Here is a 22918-nt window from a genome sequence, read left to right as displayed (position 1 = left end):
TTTACTAAGAACTTCCATTTATCTGCATATATTTATAGGAAGGCCGAGAAGGGGTTGACTCCATAAGATGGATGTAGTGAAAAGACTATGAACAAAAGGAAAAAACAAAAAAGAAGAGATATGATTAAAGAAATAAATCATAGTCATAACTCATAATACAGCAGATTCTGTTTTTTTTACCCCTCCAGCTTTCGTTACAAATAATTATTTATAAGACGGTACACATTTATAAAAATTTAAAACTATTTTTTTCGGGTAGATTGTTATGGTGGAGGCGATTTCTCACTAACCACGTATCAACATCTGATTAGGATGAAAGTAGTGAAATGTCCCTGTGTTAAAGTAAATATATCTCGGACTTTTCGAATAAAGGTAATTAGACCCAAGAAAGTATGTCGTAAGTCATCTAGATGATGGGTAGACCTGTGAATCTTACCTAGGTCACTTAAGATAAAAGTCGAGCCAAGTTTGAGTTAGTAGCTGTGTCGACCTAAGGACACTATTTCAGGAACGGAACGCCGACATAATCCACGATGACACGTCGTGATTCTCAGACTTTTAGAGAGCCATTGGAAGCTTGTCGAAAGCTACGTCGTTAGCTCCACCCGTAAATAGATACCTCATTTCACTCTTCAAGTATGTTAAAACTATATTCTCTCTTGAATATAGATCCACGGGACACTGACTTAAGCATCATAGTGTTAACTTTTCTTTGTGCAAGTTAACTTGTCCGTTCAATCATCTACCGTCCGAATGAAATTTCACGTACTTGGTCAAAATCTTGATCAAACCGTTAGGATAAAATCGTAATCACGAGCAGAAGTAAACAAGAAAGAGAACTATGAATTAAAGTGATTATTTTTGTAGTTGAAAGCACACGAACCCAAGTAAAAATTACCCACAAAATTAGAAACAGCAAAATTTGGTGGTTATGATCTATAAATTATAGCGTACTATTTGATATTTAAGAATCAGCATTTTATTTAAAGTTTAATAGTTGGGTATGAGAATAAATATATAAAAAAAAAAAAAAAGGGAAGGGAAAGAAGAAGGGTGACCCACAAAAGCCACACCCACCCTCTCAGAGACATCCAACCAAATAATTAAATAGCAAAACCCACCCAAAGAGAAAAAAAATATATAAAACGACAAAAAAGGTGTCAGAAACATCTGCGACGCAGGTTAGTTCATTAATTACCGGAAGTAGCCGGTGGTGGTCCGGTCTCCCGAAACCCTATGCTCCACAGTCCCCCCACTCCCCTCTTTCAAAAAACCAGAGAGAGAGAGAGAGAGAGAGAGAGAGAGAGAGAGAGAGAGAGAGAAGAAAGATCTATATTTGTGCTAAAACACACACAAGCAAGCAGAAGCAGAAGCAGTTGTCGTGTGAGTTCGTGTTGTGTTATGGCGGAGGGTATTGAATCCTACGACCACGTCCCCCAACAGAGCCGCAGAGACAAGCTTAGAGAACAACCCGACCGCTCCGCCTTCCTCCCAATCCCCATCCCCATCACCATGTACGATCCCTCCCTCGATATCCTCCCCTCCGCCGCCGCCGCCCGCTTCCAATTCCACCACCCCTCGCCCTCATACTTCGACCCCCACTCCTCTCTCTTGCCCGACATCCACAACCCGAACCCGAACCCGCTTTTTTGCTTCGGCGGTGCTGACGTGGCGGCCTTCAAGCCGGAGCCGCTCTCCCTCTCCCTCTCCTCCCACCCTTATGGCCATGGGCTTCTCCCGCTCGGCCCATTTACCGGCTACGCCTCCATTTTGAAGGCCTCCAGATTTCTCAAGCCGGCGCAGCACCTTCTTGAGGAGCTTTGCGATGGCGTTGGGCCCGATTCCTGTTTGCCCGATCCAACTTCTGACACTCTCGCCGAGACTGGAATTCTCGACGATCCCGGCCTCCACTCCCCTGATGCCCCTCCCGGAAATAAGTCCACTCTCCTTTCCATGCTCGATGAGGTCACTTTTTTAATTCCTTTTTCGTTTAATTTTCTCTACAAAACCCATCTGTTTCTTTCGATTTTTCTTGAAACTTGTTTTAATTTGGCTAACAACAACCAAATGTTATCTCTCAAGTTCGCTACTTTTTAGCTTTAACGAGTAGAAATCATTTGTAAACTTTCATCTTTTCTCCAGTTACTAGCGAGAGCCTGTTTTTGGGTATGGTTGATTAGTGAAAATTAATTTAAAAAGAAAAAAGAAAAGAAAAGATTCCTTTGATTATGTTGATGTTGATGTTGATGTCAATATGTTTGTTTGAAGTTAAACTAAACTAACATGCAATGTAATGCAATAATCAATCCTTCTCTGCCTTTTGGTTAACTTTTGGTTAATAGATTCCTTTTAATATAATTTATTATTTAATCTTTTCGAAAAAGGTGATTAGGGGGAATATATGCACAAATGAGTATATTGGCCTTTTAAAGTGTCTGACTAAGTAGCTACCATGAGTTCTTCTTGGAAGGAATATATTTACCAAGTCTGGGCATAATGTGCTTAATCAAAGTGATTGGAGGAATCCATTTTCACCATAAATGATTTATACTTGTATATAAAGTTGTTGTGAGCATAAATATATTCCAATTTTTTAAAATACTATGAATATAATGAATGCTTAGATTTACTTTTCTTTTTTTTTTCTTTTATTTTTGTTGGAGAGATTATTGTGTGTGTATGTCTGGAATGAATCTGATAATACGTGTAGGTTTCCCATTCGCTTATTTTCTCTATTCAACAAATTATAAGTGAGCTTAATTTAAGATTATCATCTTAAAACTGGTTATATATTTTCTAGGTTATGCATATTTTGTATCGTTTTCCACTTAATCCATGCATTGGATCCTTTACTCTCCAGTGTTAGCCGTTGATGTGTTACAAAGTGTTTGATCTGTTCTCCTTTTCAGATTATGCTAGACTTGTATCATTAATGAAAAATATATTCGTAATTTATGATTAATAAATACACTTGGAGGGTGCGATCATTCTAGCACTAATGCACCGGGTCCCATCAGAACTATAGGACGAAAGTAGTACTAAGTTGGGCAACCACTTGAGAAGTCCTTGTGTTGCACCCCTTTTTATTTCTACTTTGTCCTCTTTTCTATGCAAATATATACATATATAATACACACAATTGGAGGACAAAACTTCTCTACCCAAACAAAAAATATTATAGGTCGACGAAATAAAATTGTGTTTCGTTGTCACGGTACAGATATCCATTGTACTTTTGATAATCTTTTGAAGAATTACTTACTCATGTATTTTCAGCATGGAAGGAACTTTAATGTGTGATAGTGATGTTTTTACTACAAGTTGAGTAATGGGACGTAGCTTCTTTTGCACCCTATTGATCATTAATTTTTCCAGAGGCTAACTTCTGTTTCATTTATATTTCTAGGTTTATAGAAGATATAAGCAATACTATCAACAGATCCAGGAAGTAATGACATCGTTCGAGTACATCTCCGGGCTTGGAAATGCCGCACCCTATGCGAACCAGGCTATAAAAGCCATGTACAAGCATTTCAAGTGCTTGAAAAATGCAATTCTAGACCAGCTTCAATTCACTAAAAAGACTCATGGTGGCGACTACTGCCAAAGATCTGTTCAGAACTCGGGGTTTAATGACCATCAGCCTGTTTGGCGACCGCAACGAGGGCTTCCCGAAAGAGCGGTCACAGTTCTCCGTGCGTGGTTGTTCGAGCATTTTCTTCATCCGTAAGAACCTTTAACCATGTAGTATAGTTTCTGATTCGAGTACCAGGAAATTTGTGGTTAGTATTTTAGTTATGTTCTTGATTGCCATTTCTTTTGGGACAGTTATCCTTCTGATACAGACAAGCTTATGTTGGCAAAACAGACCGGCCTGTCTCGTAGTCAGGTCCAATCCGCTTTATTTTGTTAATTCAAAATTTGTGTCATCTTTTGAAGTTCATCAAATTCTTATTATTGTTACAATTGTCTCTAAAAGACAGTAATTGTTCTCATGGACAGGTTTCTAACTGGTTCATTAACGCAAGAGTGAGGCTTTGGAAGCCGATGGTTGAAGAAATCTACATGCTTGAAACAAAGCAAACACAGAAGAATTTGCATAGAGAAGATCGCAATGCGATCAGGCCGAGCGACCACCATCCATCGAACTCCCTCGCGTTGGATAACCCCTCTACATCTGCCCAACAACGCCAAGATACTCCTCAGAGACGCACCCGAAACGAGCCCCATGACATGCCACTCAGTACTCAAGACGAGCCATTGAATGTATCGTACGATTTGTTAAGCCATCCCCATGCGAACATGGCAGGCAATAATAACGGTGGAGTTTCCTTAACTCTTGGTCTTCACCAGAACAACGGCGTAGGGAGCTTCTCAGAATCCTATCCTGTCGGGTTCCCGGTTGCAGCAGCGACTCGACGATTCGGCCTCGGGATCCAAGCGAACGGAGACGGGTACGTGCTGGGTGGATTCGAGGCACAGAATCGGCATTTTGGTAGAGATGTTCTTGGAGGTCAGCTGTTACATGACTTTGTAGGCTAAAATTCAAATGTGAAAAGGAGAAGGAGAGGGCTATTTGGTAGTGAAAGTTGTATTTATACCGTATAAAATGTGGGGTTAGATTAGTACTACTACTAGAGAGAGCATAAGCAAAATTATTCAATGTGAAGAAGAAGATGAAGAAACCTGTAAATGGCTTTTTACCTCCATTTTCCGACCGGAAAAAGAAAAAAAGAGGAAAAAAAAAAGAAAAAAGGAGAATTCAAAGTCAAAAAGTTGCTTTGTGGAGCTATCTTGATTTAGATGCCATTATTTGCCATTGTTTCTTACAGAAGAGAAGATGCTGTAACGATTTCTTCGAATGAAAAAAAGAAAAGAAGAGGAAAGAAAAGGGGATTTGTAGCTACTATTATTGAATCAAATATTTTATATGAATAATCGTTTGGAATTCAACCCTAGTGGCTGTTTGGCTTTTTTATGTATTTGATTGAAGTTCAAAGTGTCATATCATGAATCATGATATCTCGTGCGGTTTACTATTTTTTTTTTTCTTTTCCTTCTCGTAATCATAGGCCATTTGAATTGATGGCGATAAAGCATTGATGAAAAAGCATGAGAAAATCCCACTTTTGTGTCTATGCCTAGTTTATGTAAAAAAAAAGTTGCACCTTTTTTACAGTAGATTTTGTCAAAAATTGGAACTTTTTTTTTTTTACTATTGAAATGAAAAGCTAATTGGGAGTTCATGTTCTCTCCTCATTAATTATTAGCTATTACATGTATCAATTCAAACATACAATATAATACTTATTATTATTCTAAAATCAATGGTTCAATTTCCACTCTTGTAGTTAATTGTTGAATTAAAAAGAAGATTATTGTACATACTTGTCATTCTTATTTGTAAAATTTATTTTTCCAAAAGTTGATAATTTTATCCAATTTATCATTAGTGGATATATGAGATATTAAGGAGAATTGTGTAGGACTACATCAATAAAGTTTGTATTGTAGACTATATTAAGCTAATTCATTTTAACCCGTTCTTTTTAGAAGGCTAATTTGTTTTAATCTAGTTCTTAATATTTTTTGAATTCACAATCATGTGGATGTGAGGATTCAAACTTCTGACTTTTTGGTCAATAATACACAGCTATGCTCGCATTGACACCTAATTTTTAGACATTTGCTACAAATTTTAAACTTTCCGAGATTAATTTTAATGCATATCTAAATATAGATATTTAATTGTGAATTCCACACTGCATGGTGGAAACCCCATCTATCTAATTTTTGGTTTTCTCTAACTATTTAGATATATAAGTTATTTTCCTTTTGAGTAAAAGCTGGAACTTGGCGTTAGAAACCGGGTAGAATGAGCGGGCCCATTTATTGGGCCGGTAGGTTCACTTTTTTATCTCCTAAAAAGAAATTGGGCCTTCTCTTTTTTGTCTTTAAACAAGAGTGGGCCTAGTTTTCCAGTTAAAGATTGACCAGATGAGGTGAAGATATGGGGAATCTATGTTCTCTACATGGGAGTATTAAGCACCATTAATCAACTTTAATCACCATTGAATCCAATCAGTTAGGTAACTTTCTATAATAATTTGTACTTTTTGGGCCCTAATAAAGGAGAAAGTAGGCAAATCTGATACAGGAGAAAACGTATCACAAAGTTTTTTTTTTCTTTGTCTTTTTGAGTTCATAAAGTTTATAAATATATGTTAATGGTGCTAATATCGGCTAGTTTGAAATGGTGGGGTGCAGGTTTCAGTACAAAAGTTTGGTGTTACTCTTTTCTTCCTAGATTGAAACTTGGACTGCTAATTTAATTTCCTATAATAAAGTGGCCTAGTGGGTTGAATTTCGACCTTATGGAAAATGTTAATTGAAGGGTAGTTTTGTAATTGGATAAAAATCGATATGCTACAGGATTTAAAAGTTCAATGGACATATTTGGAATTTCCAAAGCCCATAGTTTATACAACTAAGATAGCTAAATATAGATTGTTCATTAAGTGGTTTATTGAAGTAGGCTAGTTCGAATATTCCCTCTCATTATCATTTTATTTTAATTCTTTTATAATGATGAGTTTAATTAAGGTTTTAAATGTCGATGTCGATAGAAATATAGATGTCTTTTTATGGAAATATCGATAAAATATTGACGTCGATTGATATTTCTATAAAAGTTAGACAAATTAAAAGAATCATATAAAAAATTTAAATTAACCAATAAACATTTTTCTATTTCTAAATAAGTTAAAAATAGTTAATATTAACCTTAAGCATATATTAGTGACATTTTGTTGATTTTTTTTTTAATATGATAGAAATGTCGATTTAGCTCTCCTGTTGATGTCGAACCTATGAATACATGAAAATGTCAACGTGTCGATAGATATTTAATACCACAAGTTCAACCATTGTGAGTTGAGAATCAAACCATCGACATAAATAATGAAATCGTAATAAATGACTTATTCACCAAGGTTATGCTCGAATTGACATTTTTGAAGTGATTAAACTTACAAAGATCTGCGTATATAAGACACAATCATATGAAAGGAATAGTAATTGAGAAAAATTGTGAAGAAAAATGTAGGGCAATATTTTATTGATAAATAGGGTAAGATCTCTGATCCTACAGAGAAAAAACAATAAAAAAAAAAAGTAGTCAAAGAAAGAACAATCACTGTCCAAAAAAAGGAAAGCTTCTTCCTTCTTACAATTGGCAAGGGAAGAACAGAACCCAACTCATAATTTTAGTAGAGCACCTTATCATGTGTCTCTCCTTTATGCACCTTTTTCTAAAAAAATAATTGTAATTGTAATTTTATATGCTTTGGAATATATTTTCTAAAACTTTGAAACCCATTATAAATACTGATGAATTTACCACATTAGGTTCAGCTCTTTCTGAAACCAAACCTTCCTCCCCAGTCAAAACTCTCTCCTCTGCCATTTTTTTTTCTTTCTGCAGTGAACTTTAGTTTTATGGTTTTTATTGCATAAGGATCGGGTAATCTGCATCCTGAGGTTTAGATCCGAATATTAAAATAAAAATGTCTTCTTTTCTAGCCCTCGGGTTGCAGATTACCTCTTCCTTACTGGCAATGCTGGATTTGGCTATCAGATTATCAACTCTCCTGCAAGGTTTCTCTGATTTTCCTTCTGTTTTTTCATGTTATGTTCTCTCAAGGTTTCACGTTATGAACATGGTGGGATGGTGATGATTCTTCTGGCACCTACTGCAAGATTAAATACCACACCCATGTAAGCCTTCTTTGATGCATATGTTGCTATATAGGAAAGATTTTACTCAAAGAATGGTAATCAGAAATGTTTCTATCTGTACAAATTTGAACAAAAATGAATTACTACACTTTGTTCATCTGTTTTCTAGTTGAATAAGCTTGTTTTGTTAACCTTCATTCGAATTTCGATGCGATTCGGTACATAAATTCTTTTATTATACTCATGCAAAACTTTAACACAAAAAACAGCACAAAATATATGCTAAATATTAATTACTATCTATCTGTATGAAACCCCATTATCCTGAGCTCTGGAATGGATGATATCACCTGAGGATGAGAACAAAGATGGCTGATTAACTTTTCTGGCGCACTCCTAAGGTTTCTTCAATGCTTTTGGAGAAGTCTCTTCCGTCCTTGAAGATGAGAAACTCCATTATATCCACATGGAAGAAGATGAAACTCCCACACAAATGTGTAATGCAACCTCCAAAAGCTTTTCCCACAACACAGTGCCATGCCGGGCCATAAGCTTCGTCAAATCTCTAATTGTCAAAGCTCAAAGTAATATCAGTATGCAGTTTATTACAGATACTATTTTGTAATCTTTCATTAACAGTGTCACGGGTTGGTCCATTCAATATTATATAATTTGATATCAGCAGCTTTTTCTCCATATTATACTGAGATGGTTCACAAACCAGCGAAAAGAAAGAAATGATGAACATGGGAACTTCTGAGTCATTTCATTCAAAATGATGTCCCTTTACTCTTTCAGACAAGTTGATTCAAACATCATCCACACAAAGTATATTCCAGATTTAGTCTCATCAGATCAGATTGGTGGATGACGTGTACATAGGTCATCTATGTTTGTGTGTGTAGAAACTTATAGTATCTGAAAATGACATACACTCGAATATTTTAAGAAGGGAAAGGTAACTTTGTTTATTGATGAGGTTACTGTGAATGATGAGGCATATCTTCTTTATATCTTAAAAGGGTATCAGCAACTTTTACAGGTTAGGAAAATGAATCTTTTTAATCTATTATTGCAATGAAAGGACTCGTCTTCTTTTTTTGAAAAAAAAAAAGGGAAAAAGAGGATACTATTAATTAATAGAATAGAAATATAAATCACTACATAAAGAAGATTCTGAATGTTAAACCTGTTTGATAAAACGGGCAATGGATTGACAGTCGGAAACTTCGTGATGATCAAGTGCTTTATAAGCCAACTCAAGGACATGGCTCTGGATCCCCTCTGGCATGTCTGTTTCGCGGACCGCAGCTTTGCCCTCCAACATCTTCAAAAGCGATGACAGGTTGGCTTTTCTCTGTACGAACCAACAGCCTGCAAAAGCATGCGACCCCAAGCCCTGCAAATTTATAGCCAAATGTCAGGGAAGTGAAGTGTAATTTGATAAAAAGGAGGATACTTGGGTAATCTGGTGGCTGTGCTTCAAAGCCAAATGATGATATTTCCGTAGTTGCTCTCTGCGCTGCTCAGAAAGACCCCCATTTCTTTTACCTTTAAAACAACAAAATTAGCAAACTTTGTCTGCATTAGCAGGAGTTAAATCAATACAGTTGTAACACAATAATATCTTCTGAGAAACACATACTTCTGTGTCACACAACATATTAATATAAGATTTCAGAGTTGGGAATTAATTCTTGGACGTTTGGATTGGTGGCCTCCGAAATCACAGAAAGGGATATTTGGTTTCCTTGGATTTGCATTTGTGATGGGAGTTGCACCGCCCAACTCACACTCACAGCCATTAATGAAGTCATAGGGAAATGCCAAACATTTAAAATGAGAATGTTGAAAGTATATTCTTAAGACAAATATATGGAAGACTAGAATCTTAAAACTTGTGAGTGGAAATCTCTCGAGCTACTCTTGCAGCATAAATTTTCCAAGGAGAGGTTTTGATGATCAAAGCTTTGAGGTCAGCATGTAAATGACAAAGAATGCAATGAACCAAATAAGTTAAATATTCACGAACCTTGTCAACTTTTTATTGCTACAGGATATTGGTTTTACAGCAGTTCTGAGGAGACAATTACAGTAAATTTTGAAATATAAGTTACACTGTGGTTGGGGGGGGGGACCATGTTCCATACCCCAAGAGATCCAAGAGGATGGCTTTAGTGAATCGAGATTTTAGGCTATTAGAGTGTGGCACCTTTTCTTTCTTATTTTTCCAACTCCAGGGGTTCCCAGAGATACAAAGGACATGCCATTATAATTAAGATGGTCTTACTGCACTCCACTCCATCTAGCCCAGTCGACAAATTGCATTCCAGCATACACGTTATTGCCAAACCGTATACCAACAGTGAAAGCCAAAGCAACTGCTGGAATGTGCTTTGCTAATGGTGATGATTCAACTACGCGCTCTAGTCCATTGATGATCTGATAGCGCGTATTCGAAGATATTGCAAGGAAAACACCTGCAAGTTTGGGTGCAAGAAGAGACAACTTTAGTGAAAAAGAAACAAAAACCAGTTTGACCCATTGAAAAGTACCAAAAATTAAAACTGCAACTGAAAAAGAATCTCATAACTCTAAGGCAGTAGGCCTGATCGTTATAGACTCCATAACCATAAGAACCTCAGAAAAGATAAGTTTCTGGCAAAAGAAAGGCAGATAAGACTGCAAGAGATTTTTTGCTCCAAGGTATCACAATTCCTCAGTCAGTCCAGAGAGTCCTTTCTCTACTCTGTATGTATGTCAAGTGAAATTGGGCAACCACACTTCAGGTTTCACAAACTTATGAATCCAACAATACATCAAACTCATATCTAAACATATCTAAACAGAGTAAATAGAATCCTATCTGTATTTGGAAATTGAAGAACAAATTATACGAAGTAAACTCCTAATCAGATGGACTGAGCGTGGTAAAAATATTAACCCAAGCATAGTGCATTAGATTAAATCAGATGAGTTCTACCACCTGAAAGTATGCGGGGAGCATGAGCTTCACAAGTGTATGGAATGAAAGAGAAACAAATAATAAACATGAAACATATACAAAAAATTCCAGACATGCAAAGTAATTATTTAGTGAGGGTAAAGCAAAGCAATAGGCAAAGCAGCGACCTTCATATGAACCTGGGAAAACCAATTGAATATAATTGAAAGAATATTAAAACACGTGAGTAATACCCCAAAGAGCTGCACTCTTGAAGAGAGGTGGTACTGGTACATCGTTTTCAGATTTCTTTATGCTCCTGATGTATGGAAAAAGAAAAGGATGAGGATCACCTAAAAAAACTAAACATGCTTAATAATTCAAAAGAAAAATTTCCAGGTCTGTGAAAATGCAAAGAAACTCAGGGACACAGGGGAAGAGCTTAATGATGCTGAAGAAGATGAAATGAGTGTGTAACTAGAGTCTTAAATCAAGAATCATAAGGATTATTATAGTAAAGGATCTTGTGAATCTAGACAGACCTTCTAGTACCAGAGTATTACTTCCTATTATTACGTCAAACCCTCAACACTTGGCATAGCAAGGAGCATATATTACATGTGTGTGTGATGAAAAGGAGAGCAGATGAAATGCTTTGAGTTATCATCATGAAATACAAACAAACTAGAGAATATTACCTTTTTGCGGTCATTATTAAATTTGCAATGCCTTGGCCGATTATTCCACATCCAAATCCTACTGCACCATACACAAATCCCTGAAAAGAAAAGTACAAAAATAAGTTAGCTAAGAGATAAAAATAGATCTGGCTAATGGTAATAGATCTGTAAGCCTCACCTTATAGAAAAATGTGGCAATTCTTTGTTGTATAGAAAATCTGCATCCTGGTCGTTCAGCTTCAAATACACTACACATGAATATAGTTTCTAAACATATTGATTTCGAAAGGGACGGTAACAACTTACAAAGTAACACAACTCAGTATCAGGGATCTTAAACGTTAGTTCAATTATATATTTTAAGAAAAATTATGCAGAGTTCAACTTGGCCAAGTTAGCAACCTGCTTGGTAACGCTCCACAAGCATGTTGAATGCGTCCAAGGAAACCTTTTGACACAGATGGTTGCCCAAAACGAGCATAAGGTGCCAACAAGGCAACCAAAGCAAAGTTAACTGCCACGCCAACCAAAATATCAGCAAGGTAAAGCTCAAATTCTGTCCAGAAATCTTTGCCTCTCTTTTGAACTTCCGCAAAAGTAGCACAGCAAGAATCAATAACTAACTGCCCATATTAAATCAGTGATTTTCAAAATTCTGTATGACATCCTGAGTTATGTCAAAACTAATATAAGACAAAAAAATATATTAAGCATGTCTGTAAAACATGATCATGCACAAGCCCCCAATCAATGATGCTGCCTAGTCTATCCTGATTAGCATTTAAGTGCCTTCCCAAATAATTTCCCTTTTCATTCCACTTCCAGAAGTCATTGTATTTAGAATTTGCAACCTAGGACCCTAAAGATTTGGCTTGGCCTTTGTTTTACCTATCAAACTAAATCTGGCCATTGGTCAATGGCTAAACATGTCAACTTCTTCAATACATGTTCCTTCCGGCATCATCATAATCATATCTCTGCAAATTTTATCAGATAGAAATTTGCAAGAAACATGGTAACAGGATGAGCTAACAGACCTCCACGCCAACTTTGAAGAAAAATGATGGATCCGCCAGCACCCGATTTCGAATCATAGAGCAGGATTTCATCAAAAAGCCAAGAGGCCAGCCTAAACCCTTGAATAATCAAATAAGGAAATTGGTAAGCAGAGATGGAAAGATGTAATAGAAAGTTATCTCTCACCTTCTAAGTTTATAGAACTATGTACCCCATCACTAAACATGAATACAGAATGAAAAAATAAATAAATTTACCTGCATCTCCAAATATCTAAGCAAAAGCAGTTTGCGAATTCCCACGCTCTTTGCTGCCTCTAACATATCTGAAGGAAGGGTCACCCCTCGTGATTCCATCTCTTTCATCACCTCCTCAAATTTCATAATTGGGCCAAATTCCTCCTCGTCTTCTTTGTCTCCGCTGTTGTCATCGCCGCCACTCCCGCCACCACCTCCTCCACCGTGATTATAAGTTCCATTCCCACCGTTGCCATCAATTACATCTCCCTGGATATCATTGTCCACTTTTGATATCTCTAAAATTCTGAGATCCTTATCTCCAATTGAGTCATCCCCTTCCTTCAGAATAGTTACAGCAGCCGCAGGAGCTTCCGAATCAATATGCGACTGCGAAAAATCCATCATCACCGAAAACTTATCTTTCCTTTTCCGAGAGATGCATCTCCCAATACTCTTTCTAACCGCAACTGGATAAGCGACCTCCTTCACCAAACTCCTGAAGCTCCTGCAGCCAAAAACCGCCTCCTGGCTCCACATCTTCCCCAAAATCACTTCATTCCCGAACTCTAAACAGTACGATGTTCCAAACACGGCCATAGTAGAGAATTCAACTCCGAATTGTCGACCAATTTATAACTCCACAAGAGAAAACCACAAGCAAACAAAAAATACTCTCAGACTAACGCACAAAATCACTAATGAAATCCTCAACTTCTAATCAGCACACGACGCACATATAGTTCTTTAATCATCACGATTAGTAAGTTACCATTCTTGTTCCGATCAACAACGATACGTAGCTCGAAAAATGAAAGAAATTAAAGGAAAGCCATAAATAATGAAACAGTGAGTATACCTCTCCGGCGAACCGCGAAGAAGCTAAAGAAACGGAAATCGAACAAATTCGATTCAGGAAGTCGCTGTCATTCAGATAAAAACTATATCGGAGGCGGAGGCGACGGCGGAGCACAGCCGCGAAGGTTCCGGTGAAACTATATCATAAATGATTAGATTCTTCTTCTACTTCTGCCCCTGCCTCTCTTTTTTTAACTTTAGAAAGTGGCGCTATAAGTTTGTTGGGTGGCAGTGGCAGCAAGCGTAGCGGTCCCGCGCGTCGCAACAATGGCAAAGAGGTTGTATTTAAAAAGAAAAACAATTAACATTGCCTCATTTTATTCGATTTCTTTTAAGTTTTACCAGAAAGTCTAATTACTTTTTCCTAAATTTTATTTTCCACGACAATATTCACGCATGCCTACAAAAATTCTGACCGGTCACGTTACTATTTCGCTCACAGAACTTGCAACTTGAACATTTGATAATTATTTATATTTTTAATTTTTATTTCTTCAGACAACCTTAAAACTTGTATAGAATTTTAAAATTGTATTATTTGTCGGTTATGTTTTCAATTTAATTCAAAATATAAATGTAAATATTATTTTATCGCTCTTAAATTCATGGAGGTTGGTATCATGTATTTTTATTTTTCTTTATTAAAGAAAAAAAATTACCAAATGGATTCTATAGTTTCTATGATTTTTTATTTCAAATCGTTTAATTGAATTTTTTTAGTTAAATTATGGATTTATTTTTTGTGGTTTGGAATTAATTTTATTTTTTTTCCTTTTAGTTAAACAATTACGAGTGAGAGATTTAATCATCACTCTTAAGGATAGTAATAGAGATAATTATGATTTAGTCTTTGTTTAGACCTAATTTTGTTTTCGCATTTTACAAGGTTTAATTTAGCTTCATATTCGTAATTGATATATACCTCCAACCATGAAGTTGTGAGTTTAATACCCCACCCCCACATGTTGTACTAAAAAAAATTTAGTTTCATAATTGGGTTAAAGTTTACAAATTGGAAATTAATATAATATGGTCCAAAAAACTTTTGTACCCACTTAAAAACTTATTTATTTTAAGTCTCTTTTAATTACTTTTGAACTCTAATAACCTAGCCAAATAAACAACACTATCTTATTTCGATCATCTACATTACATGTTGTGCTAAAAAAATTGATTATGTTTAAACATTTTAAATAAATCATAAATATCAAATTGAAACTAAATTCATTCATAGATATTAAATTGAAACTTTTCAGGATAGAGAGTTGAAACTAATTTAACCAACAGCTTTTATGACGATGAATCAACATTTTCATTTGACATCTCTCCATTTTAATTAATATAGTAAAAGAGAGAAGAAGTAACTGAATTCTACTTGAAATTCAAGAGGTATTGACCAAGTCATTTTCATGTTATAAATAATAAAAAAAATGCAATCAAATAATTGAATGATAAAATTAAAAAATGGAAGATGATTGAAACTGATGAGGGCAAATTGGCTACCATAAAAGAGCCGACGCGCCAGCGGAGTGGGCACGAAAAATGCCAAGTTGCCATGGAATTGATGGGACAATATGCTTCTTCTTCTTCTTCTTCTTCTTCTTCTTTTCATTCTATATATTCTACAATCCCTAATTTCTCCTTTGGAGGAATTGAAAAGCCATATTTTAAATTAAAAAAAAAAAAAAAACTGAAAAGGCACTTTAGGCACTAAATACTTGCTCGCTTTTCATTGTTTAGGCATTATAAAAATCAAAAGCTTTATGTCATATTCAATGATGGATGGTTAAATATTTGGTTGCCATCCAATTTGTTTAATTTTATCTTCTGTCCTCGATTTATCTTTCTTTTTTGTCTTGATCTTAGATTCCGATTATTATTTTTTTCTTTTTTAAATGACAATATGTTGGTTTTATAAGTTATTCCATAAAAAGCAGAATAAGACAGAAGAAGTGAAAAACGAAGTTGATGCTCATGGGAAAAAACGCAATTAACAAATCGACTACTAAAGTAATTTGTTTTAATATGTAATATGTAGTCGAGGATTAACATCATACCTCTAGAAAAGAAGAAGATACTTTTTTGACTCCTAAACTATGTTCATATACGTTCATGTTGACTACCTGAAAATCATATTGTTAATAATTTAAAATGTGGGATTAGAAATTTCTCTTCCACAAAAATAATAAAATATAAACAATAATACGCTAAAGTAGAAAACTAATAAAAATAAATGACGACATAATTTAATTGGGTTGTTCCGTGTTTTTTACAACAATATTATAAAATAGAACACATTAATAGAGTTGGCTAGATGCTTTATATCGACCATACAATATATTTTTAGTGTGATATATACGTGTTAAGGATCACTAATTAGCAAAGGTTTATAATTTACGTTAGTTACTTTCTCATTGTTAATTGGTTTCGAGATTGAACTACATAAATATGGATTTGGTATCAACTATGATCTTGAGATTGAGGAGATCAAATATGAGCCGCTAAAAATTGGCTATTATTTCTTTCGAAAACTTTTTTTTTCTTTTTTATATTCTTTCTCTACTGGTAAAAAACGTAATGGTGATTGATAACAAATTTCTCCGGATACCTAAAATGTAAACGTTATTTTCTTCTTGTCAAACTATCGGTGACAAATCTTCTTTTATGCCATGGTGTAGAAGTTTCATCACAATTGAACATCTATTTTACTTATTTACGAAACTAAGCAAGAGAACATATATAAACGAATGTGTAAACCATATAATAAACTACATTTATGATTGCATTTAGCTACAAAGATATTTTTACAATTTATCACACTAAATAGTGAAGTAAACTAACTATAATAATAATTTTTTATTAAAAGGAGATATAAAAAAATATTTTTACCCATGAACTTGATACAATTAACCAACTTTTACCTTAAATTTTCAGTTTCATCAAATGAGATCTTTGGTAGATATTTTATTTTATAACTTTTGTGTTGAGTAAATATATGATGTATATGTAAACTGGATAATAATAGCAACAATTTACAACGTAACTGGTTACAAACAATTATAGATCTTGACAACTTGATGAACACCAAAACTTGATCAAAATAGTCGAAGGCACGCTTCAATAGCGTTGACCTGAAGACAATTATTCGCCCTGCACAAGTTGCTAGCAGACTACAGCGATCGTCTCAGCAGGATACAACGACTAACTCCGGTAGAACTACAACTTCGAACTACTCAGATCTGGCAGAACTCTTAGACACTTGCTCTCAACACAAACAAGAACAAGAACTCAAAAAGAAGAGAAAATTCTTGTGAGAGGAGGAGAATACTCAATTGAGGTATGCTTGGATATTTTAAAATGAAGAAAATCACAACTATATATAGTTGTTTAAACATAAAACTCCTCACACAAGAATCAAGTTCAACTTTAACAATATGAAGAAAAACTTCTCATTTGAAGTATAACTTCAAGTTTAACAACATGTAACTATAACAAAATAAAGTTACACAACACAAAATTGAAACAAAAACAACTTATGAAATAAATAATGACTTTGTTACAAAGGTAAAATAAATTTCAAATTCTTAATACACAAATTTAATTTTCGGATGTTAAATTTGTATACTCAACCGTTTTTTCAATATCTTCAAGTTTCACCTTCTTTCACTATTAAAAATCCAACACTTTGTACTTGTTTGTTATGTTCAAAAATAATTGACCAAGTTTAAGTTCTAACAAAGTCATCCACAAAAATTGTGTTAGATCACAAGATGAATTATGAATAAATTTATTAAAACTTGTCCATCTCAAAAAAAAAAAAAAAATCCAACCAAAGTGTTTTCAAAAGCCTCACAAATTTCGTATAACGCGAAATAATTTTTAATGGACTATTATTGAAAGACTTGGTATACGATAATAATGTAACCATGGGAAGAGAAAGTCCCTTTTTGGGTGAAAATGGGAGGGAGATAAACGAGAGAAATATTTAAAAAATTGGGACAAATACATAATTTCATATGAAAGTGATGTAAGTGAAAGATTATAAAACTTTAATTTTAAAAAGAACGGTAAAAATTAAATTTATATGGAAAAAAAGGTTACTCATCCCAATATCAAGATTGTAAAAAAAAATCTAGTTGGATGAAATTAAATGTTAATAAAATTTGACTTAGAAGTAAGGAGTTTTTGAAGTAAAACTTGTATCCCCTACAGAAAAATTAATATTATATCGAGAATCACAATTAGAGAAAAAAAAAGAAGAATAATTATAGTAAATAACATAGCATAAATGGAAAAATAAGTAGTTGAGTTTTGAAAAATACTCTTCACTTTTTATTTTTTTTAATTGTCACAAAAGTGACTTTTAGTTGGTCTTCTACAATTGTATAAGTTTGTAATTAATACCATTTTGTAAAATTTTTAACTTAATGTTATATATATAAAAATACATATTTATTCTTTTATTATTTTATAATTTCGTAAAAAAAATAAAAGAATTTGCGGCAAATTCCTGACGAAGGTTGGTTTGCCCACGTAAGATAGACAAGTTTCTGGCTTACGAAATTTGGAAAAAATATTGGGCCACTCCCATTCGCCAATGACGATTCGGTGTAGATTTCCACAATTAAATATGAAAACTTTTCTCTTTCTCTCTCTCTTTCTAGTGAAAAATCAAAATGGTCAATTCTACACATTTTTACGTCCATGTAAAAGTAATTAAAGACATGAATGTGGGATAGCTACGTCATACTAAAAAATGAAGATGACGCTAACTTTAATCTTAGTCTTTTTCTTTTTCTTGACTATGGGACGTGAAAATAAAAATTTGAATTCACAATTTTTTGATATGAAATAGATGTTTTAACCAATCTAACTATGCTTAAAACGAAACTAAGGTTTCAAATGAAAGATTAAAATTGAATGATGGATGAACTTATTTTATTATTTCTAGGGTTTTTGGCTATAGATTTAACCTAATACATGTAAAAAAAATAAAATGAATTAGATGCCAAATAGTATTTACCAAAATAATTTCAATCAATAAATAGATTAATAATTACCAATCTTATAAATCAAAGATCTATATATTCTTTCAGATACTATAAATCAAAGATTACTATCACTAAGTTTTTTTTTTTTTGGGCAACCATCTCAAAAAAATAAAGACTAGGTAAAAATTTCTCGAAGGTTGGTTGCAGGCAATAGAACAAATGTGAAGAAAAGAAGGGAGGGGGAATTTTCAATGCTGAATTTTTTTGTATTATTCATTACGACAATTTTCACATAGTACAAGAGAAATAATATAGTACTTAAAAAAATATATATATAGCACTCATCCTAACGTCTAACACTACCAAATGAGAGTTCAAAACCAGCTCATTAGAAAAATATATATATATATATATATATATATTACAAGTCAAATGGGTATACAATAATGTAGCCTAAAATATAGCTTATCACCAACTCATACACAACAATATCAAATTAACAACAATCATGTAATGGTTGTATCAGAACTCGGAAGGATCTTCACTTGGGCTTGATCATTCGAATGAAGTGAGAAGTTCCACAACTCTGCTCATCGCTGGCCTCAAATTTCGATCTTCCATCACACACAATAATCCCACTTTCAACAATATCTCAATCTTGTTCATATCGTTGCTCTTTAGCAATCTAGGATCAATCACTTTTTCCCTATAATTTCCTTCTTCTACACTCTCGATCATCCACTTTACTAGATTACTCCATTCTCCTCCGTCTCTATAAACAGTGGACGATTTAAAATTAGATGCACTTTTTCCACTCACTAGTTCTAAAAGAAGGATGCCGTAGCTGTAAACATCTGCCTTTGCGTCGATTTTTTGGTTCATCATCCATTCCGGCGCTAAGTAACCTCTCGTCCCTCTCACTCTTGAGAATCCACTTTCATTGATCTCACGAAAAAGTTTCGACATTCCAAAGTCTGCGACTTTGGGCTCCAAATCCTCGTCGAGAAGTATATTTTGAGGCTTGATGTCGCAATGAAGAATCCATTCGAGACATTCTTCATGCAAATACGACAAACCTTTTGCTGTTCCCACTGCAATCTCGTATCTTTGCTCCAATCTCAATTCTTCGGATGAATTCAAGAATAGAAGCTTGTCCAATGATCCATTTTTCACGTACTCATAAACTAACATCTTATGGTGTTTTTCGGTGCAGAACCCCCACAATTTCACTAGATTTTTGTGGTTGATCTTCCCAATGATGCTGACTTCTGCCCAAAACTCTGCATCTCCTTGTAAAACCCCTTCTAATCTCTTCACAGCCACAACTCTCCCATCCTCCAATTCTCCTCTGTAAACTGTCCCAAACCCTCCTTTCCCAATCACCTGCTTGAAGTTTCTCGTCGCTCTCTTCAATTCTGCGTATGTGAATCTTTTGAACCCCATGGCCAAAGCAATGTAACCCATATTCACCAATTCTTCATTGACCCTCTTGCGAAACACATTCCACCACCCAAAACCGAAGAAAATGAACTCAATGAACCCAACAACACTCACAAACCCAACCAACAATCCCATATATCGAAACTTATTTCTACTTTCCTCGTAGATTTCAGAGTCCAGAACAACCTCGGAGGCAGAGCATATCAAATCACTCGAATCAAACTCTTCTCGAGGGATGGCTCTTCCTCTTGGAATCTTTATATGCATAAGAATATTGCTATCGGGCTTCCGATACCCATTTCGAAGCGAGCCTTTTGGAAAACACTGACCGAGGCCGTCCGTTGAATACCCAAATCCCAAACACTGGCAATCACTTAGACAAGAATTCCTACAAGTTTCAACGGAGACTCCCACGGCATAACCCAACAAGTCATAGCCATAGTAATCCGTCCGAGGAAGAAGAATGAAATCCGCATCGTTGGGATCACAAGTCAGATTGAAAGAAGGTTTACAGCCTTTACTCCAATCAGAAGGATCAATTCTGGTGAAACCAGGAGGACAAACGCAAGTGGGCAATGGATTGTACGAACAAATCCCAAATTCTCCGCACAACCCATGAACCAAACAGGCATCAAGCCGCCCATCCGGAAGCCACGAGACTGTCCAATTGCCGCTCGATTCTTCAAGACTGTACAATCTCAAAACCCCATCGTAATCCATCGTTAATCTCCTCTTCGGACCAACCCCATAATCAATAGCATTGAAATTCAAGTTGTCCGTGGATTCAAACCTTCCCAAATCGCTCAAAATCGCTACTCTGGAGCTATTATAACGAGTTCTACCGTTATCAAACACGCTCACAGTCGGATCAGGCCAGTAGATGCTAGAAAGCGAAGGGCTATTAAAAATGAGATTTAGAACATTGTCGTCGTTGAATTTGAGGTAATAGAACCCAGAAAAATATGTACCTGGACTTCTCATTGAGACCAACGTCGAATTCTTGAGAAATTGTTGCTGAGGAAGCAGAGTATCCGTTGGGGAATCGAAGCTCTGCCAAATGAAATTTCCCGTTTCATTCACCAGCACCAGATTCCCATTTTCGAGAAGCCGAAGCTCGATTTGCTGTCTTGTAACGGTCTTGGAAGACCATGTGATTGAGCCATCGGCATCGGTTAGTACCAAATTTCCATCGCCGCCGAGGGTCAGTTTGGATTTCTGCCCATTAACTGGCTTGTCTCTGTTGGCCATCCAAACGACGGTTTTATCAGAACTTTTTGCGAACCATATTGAATAACAGAAGGAATTGTTGCCGACCCTGTAAAACCCAGAAGAAAAAGTTCCATCTGGGGAAATTAGGAACTGATTCTCTTCCTCAACGGCCAAGGACCATCCTTTTGTCAGCCTCTGCAACCCTGGTGGAGCTGCTTCAGCCACATCCGAGAACGGTGCTAGAAGGAGATAAATTAGAAAGCTTGGGACTAACATTGCGAGCTCGGAAATGCTTAAAATGTGTATGAACTTGCGAAAATGGCAACTTCTGTACACAAAGATTTCGGACTAATATAGAATTTTTAGAATCTAGTTTCTAATTCTGGGTCAATGGCCGCTTGGAAAAGGCAAAATTGGACTTTATGGAAGTCATTGTCTTGCTGGAGCTCATTTTCAGTACTTGGCAGGCAGAGCACAGAAGAATGATTGAATGGTTTTGTACAAAAATATATGGCTATTTATTTTTGTTTTCCCAAATACCAGTGAGTATCAGCCTAGATGACCCTGCAACTATAAAAAATAATTTTCAAATTTTATGATATAGTTGGAGGTACGTGAAACGTGATAGAAGATGACTGGACGTGGAAGGTGACACGTGGCTCATAAATCTTATGGAGGATTAATCCAAGTATACACATCTCGACTCATCTATTCGATCGAGCCGAGCCCTTTCAGTGCCTGAGCCGAACAAGCATGTTCATAATCGTGTTCCTATATCATTGGTTGAACCGATTATCTTATCTCAACTCGGTCACACCTCCGACACATCCCACGACAACACGTCGAGTTTCACTATAACTTTAAAAAGTCGTTCAGGTCTTGTCGGGACACTGTCGAAGTCTTCGCGTATAAATAGAACCATTTCGTTCATTTAGAGGTATGCGAACATTTCGATTCTCTCTCGATTTAGTTCGGACTTTTATTGATTTTGGCATCGGAGTGTTCACTCTATTTTGCAGGTCTTCTACGTGATATTGGGAGCCAAACAGACGTTCTTGGAATTGGTCAATTTCTTGATTCTTACAGATATTTCAATTTTGTGGGTCTAATACAATTATTTTTTAAAATTCACAAATTTATTAGCTACTATGGTCACTTATTAAATATAAAATTCAAAATAATATCTATTAGATACAATTTTATAAATCACTTATAATTTAACCCAACAAATTTATGACTTCAAACATTTCTTTTAAAATGGCATCTCCACTCGTGTAGGAAACAAAGAAAGCTACATATACATTTTAATGCCAGATAAACGACATTATTTGCCACTTGTTTAATATTGTATGATTATTCTTCTTTCTGGGGTCTGACTTTTAATTTTTTTTTTTCTATTGTCCTTAAAATCACATCATTATCTTCTTTTTGCAGTCTTTTTCTTGCTTACTATGTTGGAATTTCGTAAACTATATTAAATTAATTACAGAATAATGTTATGATCATCTTCTGACGCTATGAAATCCGAGGGAAAAGAAAAAGAAAAAGAAAAATTGACCAATTGTAACCCTTTCCACAATCTGAGGATAGAAGTAAAATTCTAATGGACAATTTGTGTATTTTATTATTAAATTAATAAATGTCTTTTTATTCAGATATTTTTACGCTGGCAAATAATGCCTTCTTATTATCATTGGTTTATTTTCCTTTTATAGTCTATACATACATTCTTCCTAACTGAATTAATTATAATAATATTAATTTAAGTTGCATCACGTTGATGTGATAATAAATTCATTCAATTTG

General features: G+C 35.1%; 4 protein-coding genes across 7 annotated transcripts; 1 reads left to right on the top strand and 3 right to left on the bottom strand.

Moving 5' to 3' along the window:
• The first annotated feature begins 1210 nt into the window (after positions 1-1210).
• On the top strand, positions 1211-4953 carry LOC111014933 (BEL1-like homeodomain protein 9). Its single transcript, XM_022289804.2, has 4 exons — positions 1211-1965; positions 3407-3726; positions 3829-3889; positions 4003-4953. The coding sequence occupies exons 1-4, from the start codon at positions 1237-1239 to the stop codon at positions 4540-4542; spliced, it is 1650 nt and encodes a 549-aa protein (XP_022145496.2). The 5' UTR covers positions 1211-1236; the 3' UTR covers positions 4543-4953.
• Positions 4954-7077: 2124 nt separating this feature from the next.
• On the bottom strand, positions 7078-9611 carry LOC111015000 (uncharacterized). 3 transcript variants are annotated; one of them, XM_088124137.1, is made up of 3 exons: positions 8927-9611; positions 8088-8302; positions 7078-7751 (listed from the first exon to the last, which is right to left on the bottom strand). In XM_088124137.1, the coding sequence occupies exons 1-2, from the start codon at positions 9062-9064 to the stop codon at positions 8114-8116; spliced, it is 327 nt and encodes a 108-aa protein (XP_087980263.1). In that variant the 5' UTR covers positions 9065-9611; the 3' UTR covers positions 7078-7751; positions 8088-8113. The 3 variants fall into 3 exon arrangements, with proteins under 3 accessions (XP_087980263.1, XP_087980264.1, XP_022145583.1); XM_088124138.1 differs by having other exon boundaries at positions 7078-7748; XM_022289891.2 differs by lacking the exon at positions 7078-7751 and having other exon boundaries at positions 7817-8302.
• A 142-nt stretch (positions 9612-9753) lies between these two features.
• Positions 9754-13738, bottom strand: LOC111014999 (protein RETICULATA, chloroplastic). 2 transcript variants are annotated; one of them, XR_015790887.1, is made up of 9 exons: positions 13474-13738; positions 12636-13253; positions 12399-12497; positions 11764-11984; positions 11540-11609; positions 11380-11459; positions 10936-11000; positions 10378-10486; positions 10079-10217 (listed from the first exon to the last, which is right to left on the bottom strand). XR_015790887.1 is itself a non-coding variant. In XM_022289889.2 (8 exons), exons 2-8 carry the CDS (start codon positions 13212-13214, stop codon positions 10024-10026), a joined length of 1308 nt encoding a protein of 435 aa, XP_022145581.1. In that variant the 5' UTR covers positions 13215-13253; positions 13474-13737; the 3' UTR covers positions 9754-10023. The 2 variants fall into 2 exon arrangements, 1 of the variants encoding a protein (XP_022145581.1); XM_022289889.2 differs by lacking the exon at positions 10378-10486 and having other exon boundaries at positions 9754-10217; positions 13474-13737.
• A 4983-nt stretch (positions 13739-18721) lies between these two features.
• LOC111014966 (putative receptor protein kinase ZmPK1) lies at positions 18722-21764 on the bottom strand. Its single transcript, XM_022289848.2, has one exon. The coding sequence runs from the start codon at positions 21386-21388 to the stop codon at positions 19019-19021; it is 2370 nt and encodes a 789-aa protein (XP_022145540.1). The 5' UTR covers positions 21389-21764; the 3' UTR covers positions 18722-19018.
• Positions 21765-22918: the final 1154 nt, after the last annotated feature.

This window comes from Momordica charantia (genome assembly GCF_013281855.1).
Source record: "Momordica charantia cultivar OHB3-1 chromosome 5 unlocalized genomic scaffold, Mcharantia_2.0 BLBB01000005.1, whole genome shotgun sequence".
NCBI lineage: Eukaryota > Viridiplantae > Streptophyta > Magnoliopsida > Cucurbitales > Cucurbitaceae > Momordica > Momordica charantia.
The sequence above is the reverse complement of the archived record's forward strand: the minus strand, read 5'-3'. Positions and strand labels throughout refer to the sequence as shown.